Raw genomic sequence first — 26,022 nt, 5'->3', positions numbered from 1 at the left:
CATGGAATGGACAGGAGCCCACAAGGGTTGGTGCAGGAGGAGACCTTGAAGCAAAGCTCCAGGGCCCACCTCCCTTGCCAGGATGAAGAACGTGGTCCAGGAGGTCTAAGTTCAGAGCAGCTCCGGCAGCCAGGGCCAGAAGCAGTCAGGGCACTAAGACGGCAGGGCCAGGCCTCTTTCTGGCTTGTCTCTGTCCTCCCACCCACCCCCCACAGGGCCTCTCCTCACCCAGGGCTTCTGAAGACTGTGAGCCCTGACTGAGCCTTCAATTGTCAGCCGTGAATGGGGCCTTTGGGAAGACCCACCCAGCCATTTAACAGATGAGGAAGCTGAGACCTAGCTTGGGGTAAGATCAGAGGCTGAAGGGGTGGATTATGCTGATTCAAACTCTGTCTTTTTATTGTACAAGCATTTCCCGAGCGCATGCTGGAGAGGAGATTCTGGGGGGAAATCGGGAGGGAGAGACACAGTTGAGCAAGACCCTAAAAGTCTCACGAGAGGGAAACCTACTTGGCCAGAAGAGCCACAGTGCAAAGCTAAGTGCCGGCAGGCAGACATCAATCAGCAGAAGGGTATTAATTCTGGGGCTCTCAGCCAGGGTACTCTGGGGTGCTGTGCCAGGGCATCAACGGACAAAAGTGGCAGGTAGCACTGCGGCCTTTTCCAAAACCATGTCCAGCCAGTGCTAGGAGAGCCCATGAAGCTTTCAGTCTCTCCAGCCACGGCCAGTACGTGAGCACTGGGCTGCCTGTGGAGTAGCTGGGGACCAGGCAGTGAGCAGGCAGAGACTGGCCAGTCCCCAATAGGTGCTCATTCCCCCCTTGAGGATGAAGGCAAGACGGGTCTGCTCTCCAGAGAAGGTCTCAGGTCCCCAAGATGCCCAGAAGGAATGCCCCTTTCAGACAGACAGGTTCCCTCCTCTCACCAGGAGCACGGGAAGGACAAGGTCCCTGGGCCACGGGACACCGGTGGGACTGCTGTGTGCACAGGGCAGAAGAGAACAGAAGACAACATCCTGGGATTTAGGAAGCGGCCCCTGAACCAGTTCTCCCACGACATCATCCTTCCACGCTGTGGGACCGTTACACTGGGCGGAAGTCGGACGCTAGCCAAGGGGATGTTCCCAGATGTCATGCTTTCAAACAGGACCCGCCCTGAAAGACAGGCGGGGACAGGCCTGCACCAAGGAAAGCTCTGGGTGAAGACTCAGCACAGTGTTCCAGCCTCTCCTTGGCAGGGGACAGCCACAGGTTTCCCTGTGGCACAAGTGCACCCCAATACTGTCCCCCAAAAAGAGAGCCACCAAAGGCCTGGCCCCTAGCAGGGGGCGAGGGGGGGGCTTCTAAGAAGCTGAAGGACAGGCTCCAGACCCTCACTGACTCCCTCCACCCCATCCCAAGTAATGCAGCTAGGCATCTTCCAAAGCGGTTTTCTCCAGACTCCCTCCCTCCAAAATCAGGGCCCTCTGGCCCGTCTCCTCAACTGGGTTCCTCTTCAAGGGGACGGTTTCCCAAATAAAAAGGGAGGCAGGATGTGTGGGAGCTCTACGTCGCCCTCAGGGTGGTCCCCGAGGATTAAGGCCCCCTTTCCCAGCTCGTTCCGTCGCGCCGTGAGCCGGCTAGTGCCTCAGGCCCCTGGGGCCACCACAACCCGTGTCTCCCACGGCCTCCCGCTGCCCCATCGGCGCCCCCACCTTGAGATAGTCGTTCTCCGAGCGCAGCTCCTCCAGCTCTCGCACGAAGCCTCCGGGCCCGCAGTCCAGCATCTCCTCGGTGAGGTCGGAGAAGGCGAGTGAGGCACTGAGGGGCAGGCGGCTGCTACCCACCGACGACGCGGCCACCGACGGCTCATCGGGGGAGGCGGGCGGCCTCGGGGGCTGCTGTGCGGGCGGCGCGGGCTGGGGAGGCTGCCCCGTGCGGGCCCCCGCCGGACCCCCGGCCGCCGATTCGGCGTCGCTGCTCAGCGCCAGCTCCAGGCCCAGCAAGCGGGCCTCCTCCGACGCGCAGTCCGACACCTCAGAGCTGCTGTCGGTGAGGCTGGGCGGTGGGGGCGGCGGTCGCGGCCCGGTGCCGGGGCGCGGGCGGCCCTTGGCACGAACCCCGGTGCGGACCCCAGCCACCCGCGTCCCCGCGCTCCGCGCCCCGGGCGCCACCGCGCGCCCCTTCTTGTCCGGCCGCGCGGAGGACGCGGCGCTGCAGGCGGCTGCGGCGCCCGGGCCTGGGCCGCGGCGGCCCTTGGCCAGAGACCAGCCGGCCACGTCCTTGGGCCGGGCCGGCGACGGCGCGCGGTGGCTCTTCTTCCTCTCCGGGGCGGGCACGGGCGGGGGACCGCAGCCCCGGGCTGGGGGCTCCCCCGCCGGCACCTCCATCGCGGCCTCCCTCGGCCTCAGCGAGCGGTGCGCATGGCCCGGGCCCGCCCGGCCTCCGCGCCCCTGGGGAGGGTCCCGGCGCCGCTCCGGCCGCTCCGGCGGCTGCTCCTCTCGGCCCACCTCAGCCGCGGGACTGCGCTCCGGCCCGGACCCCTGCCGCACAGGCTCTCCGCTGCCCTGGGCTCGGAGAGAGCGGCCCGACCGCCTCCAGGCGCCCCGGCTGCGGCTGCGGCTCCGCCCGGCGCCCGCCCCTTCGGCCTCGCCGCGCCCCCGGAGCGCGCCCGGGCCTCGACTGCCTGCGCGCCGGTCGCTCCCCCGGGCTCCGAGTCCGACTGCGGCCCGGGCCCCGGCTCCGCCCGGCGCGGCCCGCCCCCCGCGCAGCCCCGCCAGCTCCCCGCCCCGCCGCCTCGGCTCGGGGGCGCGCGGCTCCGCGAACAAAAGGCGGACGCGGCGGGAGCGGTAGGGAGGGACACAGGCGGCGAGCGAGGGAGGGATCTGCGAGGCAACAGCGACCCCCTCGAGGGTCAGGCAGGCCGGGGCTGCCGCGGCCCCGGCTCTCTCCTGCTCCGCTCCGCCGCCGCCCCCTCCCCTGCCCGCCAGCGGAACGCACCCAGCCGACGCTCCCCTCCGCCCAGGGTCCGGGCAGGGGCCGCGGGAGCGGCGAGCGAGGGGACTCGGAGGCAGAGGCCGAGCCGACCTCAGATCGCAGGAGCCAGCATCCATATACACCGCCGGTGCCTCGCCCCTCGCGGCCGTGCGGAGCGTGCGCAAACTCCGCCCCCCTTAACCTTGCAAAGCAAGACAATTATCCCATAGTACAGATGCATAAACTGAAGCCGAGGGAAGGTAAGCGATTAGCCCAAAGTCAATGGCCGAGCGGGGATGGAGCCCAAACCTCACACCACCAGGGCGTCCTCTCTGGCTCAGCTAGCTCAGCCTCCCTCTCACAGGCGTAGGGACCGTGAAGCCCTAAGTGCATGCCCAGGTCTGCACACCTCGGCGGGCTGGGATCTCAGGCATACTCCCTCCAACCCCAACCCGGTTTCAGGCTCTGCATAGTTAAATGGGGGTGGTCCACTATGAGATGTCAGACCGGCGATGCTTTGGGAGTAGATTCTGACCCCCGGAGGGGGCTGGCGCAGACTAAAGACAATTGTCCTGATCCCCACACGTTCCGTCCCCCGAGCAACCCCAGACTGCCCAGAGCCCTGGCTCTGGTGGGTTTCCGTTCTCTCCTTGCAGGGCTGTGCTTCTGGCTCTGCTGTGGATTTTCGCGTGTCTGTCACACCTTCCCCTCCTCCGTCCCCTCCCCCGCTCCCTGCTGCTGCTCTCCTCCCCGTCACCTAGCCACCGCCATACAGAGCCGGTTTTAAGTCCTTTGGCTGCCCCATGGGTGGGCACCCATCCTCAGGGTGGCACCACGTTGCCCCCTGGGGAGGGCTGCAGGGTGATGTTTACTCTTCTGCACCTGCTTCTCTCCCCTACCCCGCCCCGTTCTTACCCCGCCCCTTTTCATCCACCGGACCCTTTTCTCCCCCCCCCCCAAGTCCTATTTCTTCTCTTCTTCCTGCCCTTGACAGTCGGTTGACACCAGGTCTGCTTCTTCATGTCTTTCCCACCTCTCTCGCAGCAGAGAATCCTGGGGTGTGCCTTCTCACCTGAGACATGGCTTCGTCCTGATCTAGGTGTGTCCAGGTGTCCACTCAGGTGTGAGTGCCCCTCCACCCTCAGAATTTTCCTCCAGGCGCCCCCACAGAGCCCTGTGGAGCAGGGCCACTTAGCAAGTTCTCCGCAAAGCCTTCTTTCCCGGCATTCAGACCCCATCCTGGCATAGCACAGCTCCCCTGTTCCCCCAACCATCCTGGTGCCTAGTCCAGAGGCACCAGATAGAACAATGAGTGGACTTGTCACTGTGCCTTCCTGACCTCGTGAAGCATCCAGTATAGGAAGGAGATGGGCCACCGCAGATTCGCTACAAATGAGGTAGAGTTGGGGCACCTGGGTGGCTCAGTGGGTTAAGCCTCTGCTTTCGGCTCAGGTCATGATCCCAGGGTTCTGGGATCTAGTAACGCATCATCGGGCTCTCTGCTCAGCGGGGAGTCTGCTTCCCCCTCTCTCTGCCTACTGCTCTGCCTGCTTGTGATTTCTCTATCAAATAAATGAATAAAATCTTTTTTAAAAAATGAAGTAGGGTTGTGTGGCATGGGGGCAAGGGCCAGAGCAAGACTTCTCACCTCCTGTGCCCCCGAGTCCCCACCTGATTTAGTCTGATGTAGCAGATGACAGACTCCTAGCTCTGATGTCCCCATTTCTTGTAGACTGGTACAGAGAATTCTAGTGAGTTCTCAGAAATGGTTTGCCTTCTCTGTGTTTCGGTTTTTCCTCTCCAAGAATGTGGGCTTGGAGAGGCTGGATGGTATTAATCCAGGCAGGGGACATGCTAGTCCTGGCCAGCTCAGCCATTCCTAACAAACCCATGGCCACACTGGTGGTCCTGAGAGTACAGTGACTTCAATCTTCCCACTTGGTCCTGGGCGTTGAGTCCTGGCTTTACCGTACATTTTGCCTGGGTCCCAACAGTCATGGCCCAGAGTGGGGGGAATCCGAGGGCTCTTCCTGCTCTGAGGGTCTTTGGGTTTGGGGAGCCATGAATCTACAGTATAGCCCCAGGAGGGCAGCAAGACCCTGGTGGGGTGGAGTTCAAGGTTGGGGGTGGGGGCGCCTAGGCAGGGGGTGTCTAGACTCAGGCTCAGTTCAGACCAGGGAAACTACAGAAGGAATGAGACTTGCTGGGAGTTTAGAATTGCTTACACACAGACAGGGAGGCTGTCTGCAGCTTCCCGACCCTTGGGCACTCACTTAGGCTAGGCTCTGAGCTCAACCCTTCAGCAGAGGAACTCGGGAATGTTAGGAGCTTCTTTCTTTTCTTTTCTTTAGTTTAATTTATTTATTGACAGAGAGCGAGTACGCACACACACAAGCAGGGGGAACATCAGGAGAAGGAGAAGCAGGCTCTCCGCTGAGCAGGGCGACTGATGCGGGGCTCAGTCCCAGGCAGATGCTTCACCAACAGGGCCACCCAGATGCCCAAGCTTAGGAGCCCCTTGTACTTGACTATTTTCCAAAGAAAGGTACAACAATACACAGCTCATCCCAATCATTCTTTTTAGAGTGTGGTATTGACACTTTTCCCATTGAGGGACAGGATCTATATCCCTTCCCTTTGAACCTCAGTAGGCCTTGTGACTGCCTCCACCAACAGACAGTGGCAAGTGATGCTGTGACTTCCAAGGCTAGCTCATAAAAAGCTCTTCAGGGGCGCCTGGGTGGCTCAGTGGGTTAAGCCTCTGCCTTCGGCTCAGGTCATGATCTCAGGGTCCTGGGATCAAGCCCCACATCAGGCTCTCTGCTCAGCAGGGAGCCTGCTTCCCTTCCTCTCTCTCTGCCTCTCTATTTACTTGTGATCTCTGTCTGTCAAATAAATAAATAAAAATCTTTAAAAAAAAATGCTCTTCAGCACTCTCTCGTGGGCTCAGGTGCTTTCTCTCTTAATCCACTCACCTTGGAACCCAGCCACCGTGTTGGGAGGAAGCCCAGGCCTCCTGGAGAGGTTGGTGAAGGTGTTCCAGCCGACAACAGCGGTTCTGGTCCCTGCTAACCCCCAGACACGTGAGAAAGTGGACCTTCAGAGGATTCAGCCCCCAGCCTTGGCACTGTCCCAGCGGATGCCAAGTAGAGCAGAAATGAGCTGTCCCAAACTGCAAAATAAATATTGTTGTTCTAAGCCGCTAGGTATTGGGGTAGTTTGTTACGCGGCAGTGAATAACCGGAATGCGTGTCCAAGGTCACACAGCTTGGAAGTGGCAGAGCTGAGACCGATTAGAACCCAGGGTCATCCAGTTTCAGAGTCTGTTGTGCTTCACTAATGGCCAGTGTTCAGCTCTGGCACACAGTGTATGCTGCATGAAGCTCTACCCAAGAAGGAATGAAGCATCAAATGATTATAAGAATTAGATATCAGATTATAAGAAAGGATGCCGGTGACCCAGTGGAAAAGCAGTTTATTTTCTCCCATTCAAGCCACTAAATTGACCAACATGGTTAAAACAGAAGGAAGACTAAATCCAGGAAGGCTTCAAAGAAGAGGTGATTTTTTTTTTTTTTAAACTAAAGATTTTTTCTTTTCATCGTACAAATCATGGTAGAAACAAACCACTGGCTGTGGAAAATTAGAGGAATTAGTAGGGGAACCTGCTTTAAGTATAATATAGTCAGGGAGTCCTCACTGAGTAGGTGGGGAGCCAGGGTGGTGAGGACAGAAGCTAAAGGGAGTGAACTGACAAGTGAATAGGACATAGAGGTGGAGTGCAGGAAGAAGAGAAATGGGGCATTTGGGGAGGGGACTGTCACATGGAGAGAGAGAGAGAGTAGAGGGACAGACAGAGAGATGGGGTCTTGGCTTTTGAAAAGAGCAGGGCCCTTACCTCCATTGTCCTGGAGAAAGGATGGAATACTTGAATGAGATGCAGGGGCTTCTGTCAGGTGGGTGAGAGGGTGACAGACGATGGCTTCTGTTTTCTCAGTGGAGAATCAAGTCACCCGGTAAGAGTGAGGAAACCAAGGAGCGCAAAGACCTCAGTTCTCAGAGAACAGAAACCAGATTTCCCAGGACGTGTGAGGTGAAGCCAGCCAGCCCAGAAAGCATGGAGTATTTTCTCGAAAGGACTCTAACCAAGAATACTTCCCATAGCTGAAACCGTGCAGCACATAGGATTTTTTTTTTTTTAAAGATTTTATTTATTTACTTGAGAGAGAGACAGTGAGAGAGAGCATGAACGAGGAGAAGGTCAGAGAGAGAAGCAGACTCCCCATGGAGCTGGGAGCCCGATGCGGGACTCGATCCCGGGACTCCAGGATCATGACCTGAGCCGAAGGCAGTCGTCCAACCAACTGAGCCACCCAGGCGTCCCAGCACATAGGATTTTATGTCCTGCCTCTTCCCACTCACCAGAGCGCAGAGACATTTCCCCGTGCATTTATAAACTCTTCGTAAACATCACTTTTAATACTTAGAAATAATCCACAGAGTGGATGTTCCAAGGGTCACTTAACCTTTCCACCCCTTTGATTGGACATTCAGACTGTTGGCTGGCAATAATACTGGCGTTCTGAGAGAGGCGGCATGTGGTCTGGAGAAGAAAGGAGAACACAAGCTCCAAGGCAGAGCTGGGATGTCTGGCACTCTGGCGCCTAGGATCCCATCGTGGGAGCTTTCGGGGGCCTATGATTGGCAATGCGTGGTCCTGACAGGTCACATTCTGGATTTTCCTGGACACAAGCACAAAGAATGGGACAGCAAGGCAGATCTCACTGGCTTCTCAAAGGGCCCAGTGGGTCAGGTATTAAGCCTAGGGAAAATATGGTGGGGAGAAGGGCCGGGAGGGCTCAGAGAGCCGAACGTGTGACCCCTGACCATTTACAGTTTAAACACATAGTGCAACAGCCGTGTTTGGGATGGCAACAGGGCCCTTCACTTGCCTGTTTTCCCCATAATACAAGTCTTTTCTGCACCCCACCCTTCCTGGAGAGGGCATTGCTCCAAGAGACCTGGCCTTGGGCAGCCTATGTAGGGACTCAGGTCCTCAACTCAAAGCCCAGCAGAAGAGAACCCTCTCGGCTGTGTGAGAATGAGGTGGGCGTCCTGAGACAAGGGGCCACCCACCCAGCAGAGGCCGGGAGACCGCTGGTGGACATATTCTCCAGGGGACACTGCCCTGAGGGGAGACTGCTTGTTCTGGGATTAGCTGAAGCCTCTTCCAACTTGAGGTTCTGTGGTTTGACAACACAGCTTTCATGGACTCCTACCATGAGCCAGGGACAGAAAAGGAACCCCTGTGGGCAAAGTGCCTACTGTGTGCCAACCACGGGGCTTCCTGTGAATGATCTCACGTACTGTCACAATAAGCCAGTAAGGAAAGAATCCTCACTTCACCAGAGAGAGGGGAAACAAGCAGGACAGAGCAGGAACTCTCTCTGCCTCCCAGCCCTGGGCTTCCCTTCCAACAGCATCGGGGTAGGGTGATCAACAGAGAGTCCCATAGCATTGCCCTTTCCTGTAGCATTTCTACCTGATAAAGCAAAGTTCCTCATGGTAGGCTTCAGGCACTGGGTGGCCCCTGACAGCTATGATGTCAGTGTCCTCCATCCCCTTGGACTGGTGAGGGCAGAGCTGGAGGTCAGAGGGTGACAAGGTCTTGTTTGTGTGTGTTTATGGGATTTGAGTTTCTGATGGGCGATAATCACTGCCAGGCTTCCCGACTGGAACGGGAGTGGGCACAAGGCCAGGGCTGCCACCCTCGAGGCAGGTATAAGAGCCAGGGAGGAGCGCCTGGAGCCTGGCTGGGGCGGAGGGGCTAGCTGCTGCTACTGGGGGGGTGGGGAGGTACCAGGATGCAGAGATAAAGCTGCTTTGGACAGACTGCCGGATGGAAGAGTTCCTTCTGGAAGTGGCCCTGTCTCTCGGGCAGATGTGCTAAGGAAATCCTCGGGCTGGACAGGCTAGGAGATTGCCAGAAGCCAAGGCTTTGCAGCGTAAGTACATTTTCCCATAGTTCTTGCCTTTTCCTTGCCTGCTGAGCTACTTCTTCCCCCCATTAATGATCACGTGACCATCTGTCCCAGAAGAGCCCAGGTGGAGACTGAGTGGCCATGTGTCAGGAATTTGCGCCCTGGATTTCTCAGAGGCGGTGTGGGGGGGATAGCGGTAAGCACTGTCATTTACCCACTGCTCACCAAACACCAGGCGCTCTGGGTTATCTCACTGAATTGCAAACAGAAGGACGGAGGCTGGGTCCAGCATCCTAGTTCTTCAGACATTATCTTTTTTTTTTTTTTTTAAGGTTTATTTAATTCTTTATTTGAGAGAGAGGGTGTTCATGCATGCATGAGTGGGGGAAGGGGTAGAGAGAGAGAATCCTTAAGCAGACTCCCCACTGAGCAGGGTTCCATCCAGGAGATCATGATCCCAGCTGAAACCAAGAGCTGGATGCCTAACTGACTGAGCCACCCAGGCACCCCAGGCATTATTTTCTTTTACTCTTACAACAGCCCTATGAGGTGGTTATTAGTATTTTACAGAAGAGAAAAGTGAAGCACAGAGATGTTGATTAACTTGTCCAAGGTCACATAGTAAGAGAGTAGCAAAACCAGGATTTGAACTCCCCGACTCCAGAGAATGTACTCGTTACCACTAGTGTTATACTAGTGGGGCAATGGTAAGTCTCTTCCACTTTCTGAGTAGTCATTTCCTTATCTGTAATTTAAGGGTATAAAATTTGATGATCAGAAATAGATTTCCCTGAGATTCGCTAAAGATACCTCAAGGTGGGTCAGCTTTAAGCGTTGGGAAGCCTTCCTTCTTGGAAACATTATCAAGAACTGTAGAGGGCGCCTGGTGGTTCAGTGTGTTAAGCATCTGCCTTCGGCTCAGGTCATGATCTCAGGGTCCTGAGATCAAGCCCTACATCCAGCTCTCTGTTCAGTAGGGAGCCTGTTTCCCCCTCTCTCTCTGCCTGCTGCTCTGCCTACTTGTGATCTCTCTCTCTGTCAAATGAATAAATATTTATTAAAATAAAAAGAATTAGGGACGCCTGGGTGGCTCAGTTGGTTAAGCGTCCTGGGATCGAGTCCCGCATCGGGCTCCTTGCTCAGCAGAGAGCCTGCTTCTCCCTCTGCCTACCATTCTGTCCGCCTGTACTCGCTCTCTCTCCCTCTCTCTCTCTGACAAATAAATAAATAAAATCTTTTTAAAAAAATAAATAAATAAAAAAATAAAAAGAATTATAGGGGGCCCCTGGTGGGCTCAGTGGGTTGAGCACAAGACTTTGGGGGGGTGGGGGTCATGGTCTCTGGGTCCTAGGATTGAGCCCCATGTCAGGCTCCTGGCTCAGAAGGAAGTCTACTTGTCTCTTTCCCTCTTCCTCTGGCCCTCCTCCTGTTCATACTTGGCCTCTCTATCTGAAATAAGTAAATAAAACCTTTCTAAAATTTTTTTATTTTTATTTTTTATTATTATTTAAATTTTTAAAATTTATTTATTTTATTTATTTATCTGACAGAGAGAGAGATCACAAGTAGGCAGAGCAGCAGGCAGAGAGAGAGGGGGAAGCAGGCTCCCTGCTGAGCAGAGAGCCCCATGCAGGGTTCGATTCCAGGACCCTGAGATCATGACCTGAGCCAAAGGCAGGGACCCAACCCACTGAGTCACCCAGGTGCCCAAATAAATAAAATCTTAAAAAAAAAAAAAGAACTATATGGGAGTGCCTGGTTGGCTCAGTCAGTGGGCTGCAACACTCGACTTTGGGGTCATGAGTTAGAACCCTATGCTGGGTGCAGAGAGTACTTAAAAAACAAACAAACAAACAAAAACCTGTGTGTATGCCCTTTGATTCAGCGTTCAACTTCTGAAGTTTATCATAAAGTATATAATTTATGAGTATTTATGAGCAGGGAATTTCACTACAGTTTTGCTTATAATCACGGAAATTAGAAGCAAACAAAATGTCCAACAGTTAAGGAATAAATGATACATCCTATGATGAGATAATACGTAGTCATTAAAAATCATGTGCTCAAAAGGTGCTGAATGTCACTGGAAAATTCTCATTTTTAAGTGGAAAAGGCACTTTATAAAATGAAAAAGACTGGAAAAAATACAGTTAAGGGTTGAGAGTTTATCTTGAGAGATGGAATTATGAATATTTTTGTATCTCTCTTTATTCTTTTCTACATTTCTCAAACTTTCTATAATATACACGCCTTATTTTTTAATAAGAAAAATGAAGATTTTTGTTCACTTGTTCTTTTGGTTTAGGCTTGGCTCCTTTCGAGCTTCTGTTAAAATACACCCACTGGCTTTCAGAGGGAACTGAGTTGCCGGCAGTCAGTATTGTGAGGGCCTCTGAGATGATCTGGTCCAATGTGTTTTGTGTGGGAAAACTGAAGCCTGAGGGTACAAGGGACTTATCCAAGGTCAGAGAGAGAACCAGAGACTCCAGAGTCCCAGCCTGGAGCTCAGTCATCTGCCCAAAAGGGCCAGAATCCCTAGGCCAAGTTTCCAGAAGGTTAAAGAGATGGAAGGGAATCAGCTAGAATTTCCTGGGTATGGTTAATACAGGTTGGTTGCTAACTCCAAGTGAGACCTTGAATGCTGAGGGTAGGTGACCTCACAGACCTACCCAGTGACGATTCATCCTGGGAGTGACGGGAGAGAGAGAGAGAGCAAAGGGCAGCTGGGTGGCCAGGAGCTAGCAGGGTGTGCCCAGGCCTCTCCCTCTCATCTCTAGGCCTTAACCACAGAGCTTCCTCTCCTGGGAGAGCTCAGGACTCTTCCTACCAGGCCCTGGCTCGGACAGAATGAAAGGTCTCCGCTGGCGTTACACTCGGCTGGTAAGGGGCCCAGCTTGGTCTGGGGAGGTCAGGCCAGCAAAGTGGGAGAGGCCAGATCTCTGGCAGGTGGGGTCTGGGCTAGGATTGGATGTAGGCGGGTGCTGTGTTCCCCTTCCAATTCCCTCTCCAGCTGCCCTGGAGTTCAGAGTTCAGGACCCGGGGACCTGGATCCCCTACCCCATGGTCCTGAGACCCCAAGGAGCACAGACTCCTGTCTCCAGCCAGTTGGAGTTCTGTCCGGAAGCCCCATGCAGCTAGGACCCCCTCCTTAGGCCTGAACCTGGGGACTAGGAAAGCAGTGTCCTGGTCATTTTTCATCCTGGAGGAGGCCTCTCTTTCTTAAGAAAAGTCCCCAGGTCATTGTGGGCAGGTGCATGTGTACACACACGCACGCACGCACGCATGCACGCATGCACACACAGACATGCACACGCCCTCAAACACACACTCTAGCACAGAGTGGAAGCTCGATTGAATGGGTGCATGAGCCAACCCGCATCCACACCGACACACACCTATTTATACAATCCCAACTCACACTCACAACATGTTGATGGGTAAACACGCAAAGTTACTCAACACCTTCTCACACTGATTTGCCAACACAAGTCTATTTGAAGCCCACACACACCTTCCCACGGACGAACACACATCTCACACAGACCTGCACGTGCTTTCTCAGCTGCTGCAAGCGTTGTCCCCCTGGCTGACAGGGAAGCCTCTGGCCCTCATTCCTTTTCTTCGTAAAATAAGGAGAGTAAGGAGAACATTCTTAAGATTCTTGGGAAAATATAGAGAGATATGCACAGCGAACGCCCAGCCAGGCCTGGTCAAGGGTGCGCTGACGGACATTGGCCGCTGTCTGTGTTGTTATTGTTCGGATTATTGATATTATTATCCCTGTTTCAAGTGCAGACACACACGGCTGCAGCTCTCAGGGCTGGGCGGGGCTGGGCTGCCACCTGCCCTTCTCCCTGCCCCTGAGCTTTGAACTTGATCCTTGGCATCTGCTCTGGATCTAGAGCGGGCTGGCAGACAAACCACAGAGTCCGCGGTGGCCACATCTGATGGGCGTGTGTACCCTTGACCTTGGGCTGGTAGGGGCGGGTCTTGTCAGCCATGGGCACCAGCCTCCCCTGTCTGGGGTGGAGGTGGCTGGGGCCTAAGCAGGGGTGATGAGGCAGCCGAGGCTTTTGGCTCCGAAGACATGGCAGCCGGTGTCTCCTGGTCCCTCTTTGTGTCTTCATAGCCCAGCCGGGTGGAGGATGCTCTGTCTGTGGAGGAGGGTGAGGAGGAGGAAGAGGAGACAGCCCCAGCCCCAGCTCCGGTCTCAGCTCTGGCTCCTGAAGATCCGGTGGAGCCCCAGCTGGCAGAAGCCAGCCAGGTTCTAGGAGCCTCGGAGATTAGGCAGGTTCGGGCGCAGTGCCAAGAGCCTCAGGTCCCGCCCTCCGGCCCTACCCCAGCCAGGTCCAGGGACACCTGGGATCGCTCCTGCTGTGTCCCAAGGCCCAGGGGGAAGGTGGAAGGATGAGGTAGGGAGGATGAGACGGAGGGATTCAGCATCTCATCTATTCTCCAACCTCTAGGAACCAAGGTGACCAAGGGGAGGAAGTCCCAAGAGAGAGCTGACCTTGGTTCAAATCCCAGCTCTGCCACTTACTCCCCATGTGGCCTTTAGGCAAGTTGCTTTACCTCCCTGAGCCTAAATTTCTTCAACCATAAAATGGGAATGATACTCCCTCTCTAATGGGCTCTTGGAAACCGTAAACGCCTCTGGTACCCATAACGTCACATGCCTGTGTGAGTGGGACCTGTTCAACCTCAGTTCATCTGGGACCCTGCGGGCAGGGTGGAAGGAGGGGGGAGGATGCAGATTCCCCGCTTACCTCCAGCCCTGTTCCTAGCTCAGCCTCCACCTCCCCGCCAGAGTCATGGGACATCCCTGGAGCCTGGCCTTCTGCACATGGAGAGATGGCTTCAGCCTGCGGAGCCTGTACAGGCAGATGGAAGGCCACAGTGGGCCGGTGCTGCTGGTGCTGAGGGACCAGGATGGGCAGGTAAGGTGGGCCCTGGCCCCACCCAACCACACAATGGGGGCCCTGCCCCAGGGCAGCCTCAGGGGCGGGAGGCAGAGGTGACAGCCTGTCACTTGCAAGGGACAATGATGAAGGCATTGAGACCTCCCCTGTTGAGAGCCCTTCCTCCCTCTCTTCCTTCCTTCCTTCCCTAATTCAGCCATTCAACACAGGTACATTAAGCACTTACTATGTGTGAGCTTAGATGTGGATGTGGATGAGAGCAAGGTCAAGAGAGAAGTGATTCCAGCCCTCTTGGAGCTACAGGCCTACTAGGGAGGCAGGCCAGAGGTGAAGCAAATAATCAACTGGGGAGACATCTCAAGAGGGGGCTCTACACCTTAATGAACCATTTATGCTTGAAAACATCCCCCTGTTCGTTGGAGGCTAAAAGGGAAAGTGAGCGATGGAGGCTGCCTCGGACCTTGGGAGGGCATGGTCTCAGACCCCTGTTGTCTCGCCAAGGCCGGGGGTGGGGGGTGTGGATCTTGCCAGGCACCAACCAGGCTCTCTAGACAGGGGCCAGGGGAGGGGGTAAATGCTGGTTGCAATTGCTCTTCTTCCATGGGAGGAACATGTTAGAAATCCTGAGAGCCCCTGAGGACACTCATGTGCACAGGCGCTCCTTCCGTCTCAAGACACCAATATCAAGGAACTTCCACCTCAAGGCCACGGAGCTCACGTCTTCAAGAGGGAGCTCCTTCCTTAGCAGAAGGCCACTGACCGTGGAGGTAATTCCTTATATTAAGCCAAAACCGACTCCCCATGGCTGCCTCCCAGTGGTCCTGCCTCTGCCCCTCAACACTCTGTATGAGAGGGAAAACTTAAAGTCCATCAACTACCCCATGGGAGAAAATGGCCAAGTGAACTGTGGCTCTGCTTCATAGTGAACTATTATTACCAAGGGCTGGAAAGAAAGATTATGTAAAGCCATAACTATTAAAAGTGTTGTTTTTATTTTTATTTATTTATTTAAGAGGTTATTTTTGTAAGTAATCTCTCTACCCAATGTGGGGCTTGAACTCACAACCCCAAGATCAAGAGTTGCATGCTTCACCGACTGAGCCAGTCAGGCGCCTCAAGTTTTTGTTCCTAAAGCAGGATATGAAAGGCACTTTTGGGCCAATGGAGAAAATGTATTAGGAACTGGATACTAGATAGTATTATGGCATTATTGTTAATTTTTTTAGGTGAGATGATGGTATTGTGGTCATCCATGAGAAAAATCCCCATTCTTTTTTTTTTTTTAATCTTTTTGTTTATTTATTTATTTGACACACACACACAGAGAGAGAGAGAGAGAGAGAGAGAGAGAGAGATCACAAGTAGGCAGGCAGAGAGAGAGAGAGGGAAGCAGGCTTCCCACAGAGCAGAGAGCCCAATGCGGGGCTCGATCCCAGGACCCTGAGATCGAAGGCAGAGGCTTAACCCACTGAGCCACCCAGGCGCCCTGAGAAAAATCCCCATTCTTAGGAGCTGAACCATTTAGAGGTGAAAGGCTTGTAGTATCTGCAACTTACTATCCAACAGAACAGCAATATATATAAGGAGCAAGAAAGTAAATATGGAGAACACATGAATGCACATGGAGGGTATCTGTACCTGCTTTTGCTTTTCTGTGTATTTGAACTTTTATAAAGAAAAACGAAAGGGGGAGGGCGGTTACAAAACAGAGGTATCGGGCGCCTGGCTGGCTCAGTTGGAAGAGCGCACAGCTCTTGATCTCAGGGTCATAAGTTTGAGCCCCACCTTGGGTGCAAAGATAACTTAAATAAATAAAACTTAAAAAAAAAAAAAACAGATGTACTATAAGATCTGGTTTTCTGTATAAGAATATATACACTGGCGGCACCTGGGTGGCTCAGTGGGTTGAGCCTCTGCCTTCGGCTCCGGTCATGATCCCAGGGGCCTGGGATGGAGCCCCCCATCAGGCTCTCTGCTCAGCGGGGGACCTGCTTCCTCCTATCTCTCTCTGCCTGCCTCTCTGCCTACTTGTGATCTCTGTCTGACGAATAAATAAATAAAATTTAAAAAAAAGAATATATACACTGGCATTAAACAGATGCTGGAAGGAAACTCAGCAAAACGTTACAGTCACCTTGCAGAGCAGAAGGGGGTATTGGAATGACTTTAGTTTCTCTTTCTGCTTATCGATAACTTCTAATACTTTTCTACAAGGATTACTTTCACAAAATAAGCATGTGAAAGTTCTGCCAGCAAGAGTTCTTCCTTAGGGAATATTAAAGGAAAGGACAGGCATTGATGGGCCCATGGGGCCCTCCCCACCCCCCAGCTCTGTCCCAGGCTCCCTGGGTGCCCCGCTGGATAAGCCTATATTACTAAGCTCCACTCCCCGCCAGCTGCCACAGCAAAGTTCTTCTGCTTTCCAGATGTTTGGAGCCTTCTCTTCCTCGGCCATTCGACTCAGCAAAGGCTTCTATGGTACCGGAGAGACATTCCTCTTCTCCTTCTCCCCACAGCTAAAGGTGAAATTCCTAGGGAGGAGGGAGGGGCGGTTTTGTAAAGATCCTGTGGTCCTAGTGGCCCCTAGCTCTATCTCCCATCCTGCAGTGCTTGGTGTCCCTCCATCTTTCCACAGAAGGAACAGGCCAGGCCAGTGGTGGGCAGGGCATCCCTCTTGGCCCTGTTTATGTCCATTTCTTACAGTCCTCACTAGGTCCCTGGTGACCCCAGACTGGCTCAAAAAGGAAGAGGGGCGTTGCTCACCCAACACAGGCTGCAAAGACAAGATGGGTCCAAGTGCAGGTAGATCTGTGGGTGTACAGGTAGGAAGACAAAGACAGACACATCCAGTGACTTCAGTCTTCTTATGAAGTGGGGCTGAGGTCATCGGCTAAGAGAGAGGTTGGGGGATAGAGCATACAGGCTGAGCAATGAGAAGGCATCAAATCGTCATCACAGGAGTGGAGAGGGAGGCCTCCTGGAGAGAACCAGAGAAACAGAAAGACAGCGAGGCAGCGTGAACTGGAGGTAGGGGCCATCAGCTTAAAGGCAAGCTGGTCCCCCGGGCACGTGTTTTCCACCAGCCATGTTCAGCTCTTGGGTTCTGGCATGGAGAAAGTGGTTGGGAGGGCTCCTCCAGGATGGGGCTTTCGCCAAGCTAGTGTGACCAAGGGAGAGGGGGAAGCAGAAGATGAAGGGAATGGAAATGTAAAATGGACCACAGGACCTAGTCTGGACTGGTGGGGGAAGGACAGCCAGCGAGACTGAAGGACAATGAGACGAAGATGGAAACAACAGTTGACAGGTGGCCTTGTGGTCAGAGACTTGGAGCAAGGACACCAGCTGAGCCAAGTGTTGGAATATAAGATCCAAGAGAGAGGGGCATTGGAAACAGACCGGGAAGGACAGGTTCCTGGGTGTGGACAGAGGGGACAGTGGCCAAGGTGGCGTAAGAAATCCCCAGCACGGGGCGCCTGGGTGGCTCAGTGGGTTAAGCCTCTGCCTTCAGCTCAGATCGTGATCTCAGGGTTCTAGGATCGAGTCCCGCATCGGGCTCTCTGCTCGGCGGGGAGCCTGCTTCCTACTCTCTCTCTCTCTGCCTGCCTCTCTACCTATTTGTGATCTCTGTCTGTCAAATAAATAAAATTTAAAAAATCTTATAAAAAAAATTAAAAAAAAAAAAAGAAAGAAATCCTCAGCACTGGAAAAGGAAGGGCCCTGAGGCAGGGACAGGATGGGTCTGTGCAGATGATGAAGTTCACCAAGGACACTGGCAAGAATGAGGAAGGACGGAAGGATGGTGAGCCAGATCTTAAGCCTCTAATTCATGGTGACTGGCAACTAGGAGATGGGTGAATGACAGAGACAAGACTGGTGGAGTCAGAGGGTACTTGCTGCCTTTTTTTTTTTTTTTTTAAGATTTTATTTATTTATTTGACAGAGAGAGATCACAAGTAGGCAGAGAGGCAGGCAGAGAGAGAGAGAGAGAGAGGAGGAAACAGGCTCCCTGCTGAGCAGAGAGCCCGATGCAGGACTCGATCCCAGGACCCTGAGATCATGACCCGAGCCGAAGGCAGCGGCCCAACCCACTGAGCCACCCAGGCGCCCACTTGCTGCCTTCTGAAGCAAGGTTTTTGAAGGCGGGAGGGGGATAGTCCCCGACATTTCCCATCTAAAGCTTTTCTATCTCTGAGCTATTTATTGAATAAGACGCTGAGCATTGCAGGCTTGGCATGAAGCACACTACTTTTACTACTCATAAAAATAGTCGCAGCTAACTGGGTGCTGGTGTACCACCTGCCAGGCACTATTCTGAGACATTCACAAATTAGCGCGTTTAATCATGACAACATTCCTCTGAGGTACATACTATTATCGGCCCCAGTTAGCGTTGAGGAAACGGAGGCACAGAGAACTTGAGCGACTTGCTAGTCAGTGGTAAGGACGGGATGCAGAAGCAGGCGCTGGGGCTTGAACTCAGCCACGGCTAGGCTGCCTCTCTAAACAACAGATGGAGACGCTCTCCGGCTTACAGAGGAGATGCGATCACAATATAGAGGGATAAGGGCTGTGGAAGAAACGCAAGGAGGAGTGCCTGTATGGAACGGGGGTGCAGAGATCCAAGGAGACTTCCTAGAGGAGGAGCTTCTTGAATCGGGTCTTGATGGACAACCAAGATCACCAGGTGCTGAAGGGCAAAAGCGAGCAGTCTTCTTGGAGCATGTGAAAATAACTGCAGAGTAATTGGAAAGGGGACAGTGCCCATTTAGGAACCCAGCAGATGAATGGGTAGGGGATCAGAGTGTGTGAGGAAGGACATATCCCCTTGCACTCCCACTGCATGCCCTCATGAAATATTTGTTCAGCAGATGAAGCACTAGGGGCGCATGGGTGGATCAGTTGGTTGAGCGACTGCCTTTGGCTCAGGTCATGATCCTGGAGTCCCGGGATCAAGTCCCGCATCGGGCTCCCAGCTCCACAGGGAATCTGCTTCTCCCTCTGACCTTTTCCCCTCTCATGCTCCCTCAAACTCTCTCTCGCTCTCTCAAATAAATATATAAAATCTTAAAAAAAAAAAAAAAAAAAGATAGGGGCACCTGGCGGGCTCAGTGGGTTAAGCCTCTGCCTTCGGCTCAGGTCATGATCTCAGGGTGCTGGGATCGAGCCCCGCATCGGGATCTCTGCTCAGCAGAGAACCTGCTTCCCCCTCTCTCTCTGCCTGCCTCTCTGCCTACTTGTGATCTCTCTCTGTGTCAAATAAATAAATGAACAAAATCTTAAAAAAAAAAAAAAGATGAAGAACTACTTCATGTTTTTGTTTGCTATGAGAGACCTCCCCTCCAATGCATGGACCTACAGATAGACTCAGCAACACAATTATTGGTTCCATGACAAGGAGGTCACAAGCACCTATGGACTCCTTGCTAAAAGCAAAACACAAGGTATCTATTTCATTGTCTCCATCAGCCAGCCTGATAATCTTTCCAGGAAACAGGAAAGGGGTCCCTTGTTCCAAGGAAACACATGCTGGCTTCCAATTACCACTCGCCTTCCTGTGTTCATATACTAGATCCTATAGTTCTCGGATTTTCCTCCTGCTGCACTGACTACTCCTCAGCAGAGTCTTTTGCTGGTTCCTCCTCACCTCCACAACATTTGGACATCAGAGGGTCCCAAAGCAAAGTTTTTGGTTCTTGTCTCTTCTCTACCCTCATTTCTTTCAAGGTCTCATCCATTCTCACCACTGTGCATGCCACCCACATGCTGATGGCCTCTGCCCCTGGACTCCAAACTGACATATACCCAACCTACTACCCCGAGTTTTTTTGCTTGGGCGTCAAACCTGGCATTTCAAGCCTCACAGGTCACAAACTGAGTTCCTGGCTTCCCCCCCACAAAATCTGCCCCTCCTGCCATCTTCCCCAATGAAGTTAATGGCTCCATCTTTCCTGCCACTGAGACCAAAAATTTGGGGGTCCTTTTTTTTTTTTTTTTTTAAGATTTTACTTATTTGACACAGAGAGAGATCACAAGTAGTCAGAGAGGCATGCAGGGGCGGGGTGCGGAGCAGGCTCCCTGCTGAGCAAAGAGCCTGATGTGGGGCTTGATCCCAGGACCCTGAGACCACCACCCAGGCTGAAGGCAGAGGCTTAACCCACTGAGCCACCTTTGGCTTTGATGCCTATCTGTCACACTCTACACCTGAGTTGTCAATGAATCCCAATGGCTCTGCCTTCTCTATCAATATCCAGAACCCACCACCTCTCACCACGTCCTTTGGTGTCTCCTGGTTCAAGCTGGCACAATTATTGTCCTTGTTCCTGCTATACCCCTCCTAAAAGGTCTCCCTGCGTCCACCCCAGTCATCACAAAAGCTGGAGTGTTCCTTTCTTCCTCCTAAAGATTATTTATTTATTTATTTATTTGAGGGAGTGGGGAAGAGAGAGAGAGAGAGAGAGAATGAGCACAGGTGAGGAGAGGCAGAGGGAGAGGAAGAAGCAGATTCCCTGCTGGACAGGGAGCCTGATGTGGGCTTAATCCCAGGACTCCAGGATTTTGACCTGAGCTGAAGGTAGACACTTAACAGACTGAGCCATCCAGGTACCCCTAGAGTTTTCCTTTTGAAAGGTAAGTCAGAGCATGTCACTCCTTTGCTCGAAGCTGCCAGTAGCTTCTTTTCTTGGAGTAAACCCAGTTTTTATAATAACCTACAAGGCCTGGGGCATCTGGGTGGCTCAGTTGGTTAATATCTGCCTTTGGTTTGGGCCATGATCTCGGGTTCCTGGTTCCATGATCCAGCCCCACATCAGGCTCCCTGCTCAGCCTGCTTCTCCCTCTCCCTCCACTAGTCCCCCACAGTCTTGTGTTCTTTTTTGCTCTCTCTCTCTCTCTCTCAGATAAATAAAATCTTAAAAATATATATAACAACCTACAAGACCCTACATCTTCTGGCCTGTCTCTTATTTTGTTTCTTATTATTTTTCCTTTCCCTCACTCTGCTCTAGCTACATTGAGTTCTGCGCTGGCCCTTAAACATGCAGGCCTGCTCCTACCTCAGGGCCTTTGCACATGCTGTTCTGCCTAGATTGCCTTCTACCGGATCACCACATGGCTCAGGTCTCACCTCCTTTAAGATTCCGCTCAAATGTCACCATCTCAGAGAGGCTCTCTATGACCAACTAATTTAAATTTATAAAAACCCTTCTTGTCCTTCTCTACTTTTTTATCCTTAGCATTTGTCAACATACTATTTATTTTACTTAGTTACCTGCCTCCACCTACTGGAATAGGAGCCCCATGAAGGCAGGAATTTTTGTCTGTTATATTCACCATTCTACCCAGTACATAAAACAATGACTGGTACTAAATGTTAAAAAAAAAAAAATGTTGAATGAAATGATTTTTTTTTTAAAGAGAGAAAGAGAGAGAGAGAGAGTGAGCACGGGGAAGGGGAGGTCAGAGGGAGAAGCAGACTCCCTGCTAAGTAGGCAGCCCCATGTGGGACTCCATCCTGGGACGCCAGGATCATGACCTGAGCTGAAGGCAGTTGCTTAACCAACTGAGCTACCCAAGCGCCAGAAATGAATTATTTTAACAGGGGCTGTTTTCCCAGCCCCATCTTGGAATCCTGTTTTTTGTTTTCTTTTGTTTTGTAATTGGGTAATCTTTGCCTATCTTCTTTCGTTTGGCACCTCCTGTGTTCTTGACGCATTCTCAGTGGCTCCTTGATGGCGACTGGAAATGGCACCACAAACAGGGTCTTCGTTCCTTCCGTAGCAATGTTTATCTTACTCCTTCAAGTCTGAAGGTCACATTCTTCGGTGAAAGTAGAGAAGGAACTGAATGATTCTGTCTTTTCATGGTTACTTGTTCATATTATCTCATCTCTTGTGAGCCCAGGGCTTATTTTTTTATTGGTCTATTTTCTTGCTAAAAATCTTTCGGCTGCTCATAGCCTTTTTTTTTTTAAGATTTTTAAAAATTTATTTGACAGAGATCACAAGTAGGCAGAGAAGCAGGCAGAGAGAGAAAGGAGGAAGCAGGTTCCCTGCTGAGCAGAGAGCCCAATTCGGGGCGCGATCCTAGCACCCTGGGATCATGACCTGAGCCGAATGCAGAGGCTTAACCCACTGAGCCACCCAGGTGCCCCCTCATAGCATTTTTTTTAAACAGCTAATTACAGGCAGTAATATGCTATACTTTTGTGGCCTTCTAAAAGTATTTTTATTGGTCAAATTGACTCTTGAATAATTTGTTCATTCAACAGACATCTCTACCACGCCCTGGGAATTTTGCTGGGCATCCAGACAGCTTACAGGTGGATCGAGTAATGGCACGTCATTATGAACAGGATCATCTCTAAGAGTGCTAAATGCCGAGGAAAAGTGGACAGGGCCTGGGAGGAAGGGCTACGTTAGACAGGGTGACCCAGGAAACTTCTATGCAAGGACATTTGGGCTGAAAGATGAGAAGTGGGCCGTTTCAGGACTTGGAGAAAAATCATTCTCAGTAGAGGGATGAGCAAGTGTGAAGGTCCTGTAGCAGGAACAGCTTTGGGTGTCCCAGGGACAGCAAGGCCGGTGTAGGCGAAGTACAGCCAGTAGGGGGAGGTGGGGTCAGAGAGGAAAGCAGGGGTCAGAGCAGTTTGGGCTTCCAGCTAGACTAAGGCGTTGGAAGTGGGCAGGCTCCAGCAAGAGAAGAGGAAACAGCTCATGGCAGAATCAGGGCCCAGCTCCTGACCGGGACCGGGACCTTCCTCCTTCTCTCTCCAGCTTTGGAAGCAGGATGCTTCCTTGTGGGAACTCAGACTGGAAGGCAAGAGGTGAAATCTGGGGAAAATGGAAAGAAATATTGTCAGGGGCCAGGGTGCTTCTTGATGCTTAGCTGGGGCTTGGGCCTGGATGTTCCGTTCCCTCCACAACACTGCCACCCTGTGGTGAGGAGTCAAACTGCAAGGGCAGGACTCCCCCAGTAACCCAGCTTTTCTCCTGTCATCCCAGGTCTTTAAGTGGACAGGAAGCAACTCTTTCTTTGTGAAAGGAGACTTGGATTCACTGATGATGGGCAGCAGCAGGTCCGTGTCTCGGTCCTCCCGGGGTCTTGGGGTAGGGTCTCCCTGTCCGGAAAGGCTGGGCTAGGCTGCCCCAGAGAAGAGGCTGATGGTAAATTTCCAAGCCTCTCCCTTCAACACTGCCGGGTGCTGCCTAGTCCCCCAGCCAAATCCCTCAAGCCTCCTCCTAACACTGAGGGGAAAGGATGGCATGGACTATCCTCCAACGTCTTTACAGTTGATGACAGCTTAGTCTGTGTGCATGTGATTTGGGCAACAGCATTCTGCATGGTTGGATGAGGCTAGAGTCAGGGGATGGGAGGCTAAATCAGGATTCATAACTCACTGGAGGAAGGCAGGCATCTGCCCAAGAAACCAGCGTGCGCATGCGTGCGTACGTGTGCACGTGTGTATGTGTTGGGCAGATGACCACTCATCATTAGGAAGAAAAAGTTAGCCTTACTCCTGGTGAGACCCCCAGATTCAGGCAGAATAAATCAGAATAAATCTTATCTCAAGGGCAAAGATGAAAGCAGTGTTTGACTAGTACCAGGCAAGTTCTTTGCCCACCCAACTCCCTGAAGAGCCTCTACAGAGATAGTCTGGCACAGAACATACAAGCCATTGCTGATTTGCAGTAACCTACTTCCCAGCCCCAGCCTGGTTTGCTGTCCAGTGAGAGGATTAGAATGGATGCTTTCTGAAGTGTTTTGGGCTGAGTCCGTGTCTTAAGAGTCACTCCTTTGTTTAAGTATAGCCATATTTAAAATGTTCCATATGTTCTAAAACTTGACTAGTGGTGCACCACTGTATATATTTATTAAAATCATTTAACTTTAGGGGTGTCTGTGTGTAGGTGTTGGGCAGATGAGTGGGTCAGTTGTTAAGCATCTGCCTTCAGCTCAGGTCATGATTCCAGGGTCCTGGTCCCTGCTCAGCAGGAAAGTTCTTGCTTGGTGGGAAGCCTGCTTCTCCCTCTCCCACTCTCCCTGCTTGTGTTCCCTCTTTGATTGTCTTTGCCAAATAGATGAATAAAATCTTTTTTTTTTAAATAAAGATTTTATTTATTCATTTGGCAGAGAGAGAGAGAGATATCACAAGTGGGCAGAGAGAGGAGGAAGCAGGCTCGTTGCTGAGCAGAGAGCCCGATGCGGGCCTTGATCCAGGACCCCGGGATCATGACCCAAGCCGGAGGCAGAATCTTCAACCCACTGAGCCAGCCAGGCGCCCCTAGATGAATAAAATCTTAAAAAAAAAAAAAATTAACTATTTTTAAAAATGCTCCAAATGCTATGGGGAACAACAGGTGGAATTCCCAACAGTTCTGGATATAAATTGGTTTAAGGGAAGGTGAAATAGGCAAAACTGTGCTGTGGTCGTGGTAAGGCCAGTGGCTGATGGTGTAGACCTAGAATACTAACATCCAGGAGTGAGTCATGCCAAGGTTTTTCTCTTCTCTTTAGTGGCCAGTTTGGGCTGTGGTTGGATGGAGACTTGTACCGTGGGGGAAGCCACCCTTGTGCAACTTTCAATAATGAGGTACTGGCCCGACAAGAGCAGTTCTGCATCAAGGAGCTGGAGGCCTGGGTCCTGAGCTGAAGACCCCGTGGTAGGCAGCTTCCTGAAGCAACAAATGCTCAGACCTACTCATGAATGCCTTCTGGACCCTCCTTAGAGAGGGCTGCCCATTTTCTCAGAAACCTGGATGACTATGGCTATGACCAGACCTCCTCACGGCCTGGGGACCCAAGACAGTCCTGCAAGCAAGCTATGTTCTCCGGTAGAGGTGACTGAAGGAGTGAAAGGGACTCACACCTCATCTGAGCAGCACAAAGAGCCTCATGAAATTTCTTTTTATTTATTTATTTTTTAAAATAGGCTCCACGCCCAGCATGGGGTTCAACCTCATGACCCTAAGATCAAGAATCCCATGTTCCACTGACTTGAGCCAGCCAGCCACCTGACTGAAATTTCTTCTTAGAAATTACACAACTGGGGTGCCTGGGTGGCTCAGTGGGTTAAGCCTCTGCCTTCAGCTCAGGTCATGATCTCAGGTCCTGGGATCGAGCCCTGCATCATGTTCTCTGCTCAGTGGGGAGCCTGCTTCTCCCTCTCTCTCTGCCTGCTGCTCTGCATACTTGTGATCTTTCTTCGTGTCAAATGAATAAATAAAATCTTAAAAAAAAGAGAGAGAGAAATTATACATGTTGATTGTAGAAAAAATAGAGGACTTTTAAAAAAATTAAAATTGCCTAAAAGTCAACCACTCCCCAAAACCCTAACATTTTCATATACACCCAGACAATTTTCCATAGAGACACACACACACACACATCTCTTAAGAGAATGGGATTCTAGGGGCGCCTGGGTGGCTCAGTCGGTTAAGTGGCTGTCTTTGGCTCAGGTCATGATTCCAGGGTCCTGGGATTGAGTCCCATCTTGGTCTCCCTGCTGAGCGGGGAGCCTGCTTCTCCCTCTGCCTGTCCCTCCCCCTCCCCCGCTCCAGCGCACGCGCTCTCTCAGTCAAATAAATAAATAAAATCTTAAAAAAAAAGAGAGAGAGAGAGAGAAAAGAAAATGGGATTCTATTCTGGATGTTTTAGAAATAATTTTAACTTCATACTGTCAAACCATAGACACCTGGGCTCAACTGGTGAAACTAATAAAGACTCGAGTAGCATCTTTCTTTTTCTAGAACACTGAGGGCTTCCTGTCAGCCACCCGCATACTGGGTGCTTGCAAATCTCTAGTTTCACAAGGAAGATATGAAAGCAGCAAATGAAAGATATGCTTATTTGGATAAAGAAGTTGGAGTCTCTGTAGATGGGAACCTAGGGCAGGTTAAAAAGGAGGAAAGATAGGTTTCCTGACACAAGAGCTCAGGAAATGAAGAAACATCCATATCCCTTCCCATGACAATGCCTGCCTCCTGACAGAAAACCAAATAACATAAGTCCTGTTAAATATCATCCCTTCTCTTGCAAACCAAACATAGCATGGACATAGCACACATCTTGGCAGATCCCTAGACCAATTTCCTTTCACAGCAGGGTCCAGACCGGGCACACAAGTGTGAGAGGACGTCATTAAGGAAAATACCTTCGGTTTCAAGATGGAGA

The 26,022-nt window shown here is 52.0% G+C and overlaps 2 protein-coding genes across 5 annotated transcripts in view; one reads left to right on the top strand and one right to left on the bottom strand.

The window, feature by feature from the left end:
* The window catches only part of SOGA1 (suppressor of glucose, autophagy associated 1), a 68,487-nt gene extending 65,776 nt beyond the window's left edge, over positions 1-2,711 (bottom strand). For 2 of the 3 annotated variants that reach the window (XM_059133290.1, XM_059133292.1), the window contains exon 1: positions 1,694-2,710. In XM_059133290.1, coding sequence (XP_058989273.1) covers positions 1,694-2,368 — 675 coding nt within the window. In that variant the 5' untranslated portion in view covers positions 2,369-2,710. Of the gene's footprint in view, positions 1-1,693 lie in introns of all 3 variants that reach the window. The other variant, XM_059133291.1, reaches the window with a different exon arrangement.
* Positions 2,712-8,773: 6,062 nt separating this feature from the next.
* TLDC2 (TBC/LysM-associated domain containing 2) lies at positions 8,774-25,047 on the top strand. 2 transcript variants are annotated; one of them, XM_059133284.1, is made up of 7 exons: positions 8,774-8,959; positions 11,713-11,815; positions 13,065-13,226; positions 13,720-13,872; positions 16,281-16,376; positions 22,854-22,927; positions 24,367-25,047. In XM_059133284.1, exons 2-7 carry the CDS (start codon positions 11,783-11,785, stop codon positions 24,500-24,502), a joined length of 654 nt encoding a protein of 217 aa, XP_058989267.1. In that variant the 5' UTR covers positions 8,774-8,959; positions 11,713-11,782; the 3' UTR covers positions 24,503-25,047. The 2 variants fall into 2 exon arrangements, with proteins under 2 accessions (XP_058989267.1, XP_058989268.1); XM_059133285.1 differs by lacking the exon at positions 16,281-16,376.
* Positions 25,048-26,022: the final 975 nt, after the last annotated feature.

The sequence above is a fragment of the Mustela lutreola genome, chromosome 9, assembly GCF_030435805.1.
Source record: "Mustela lutreola isolate mMusLut2 chromosome 9, mMusLut2.pri, whole genome shotgun sequence".
Classification (NCBI taxonomy): Eukaryota; Metazoa; Chordata; class Mammalia; order Carnivora; family Mustelidae; genus Mustela; species Mustela lutreola.
Note: the sequence above shows the minus strand (reverse complement) of the source record. Positions and strands in the feature narration are given on the sequence as shown.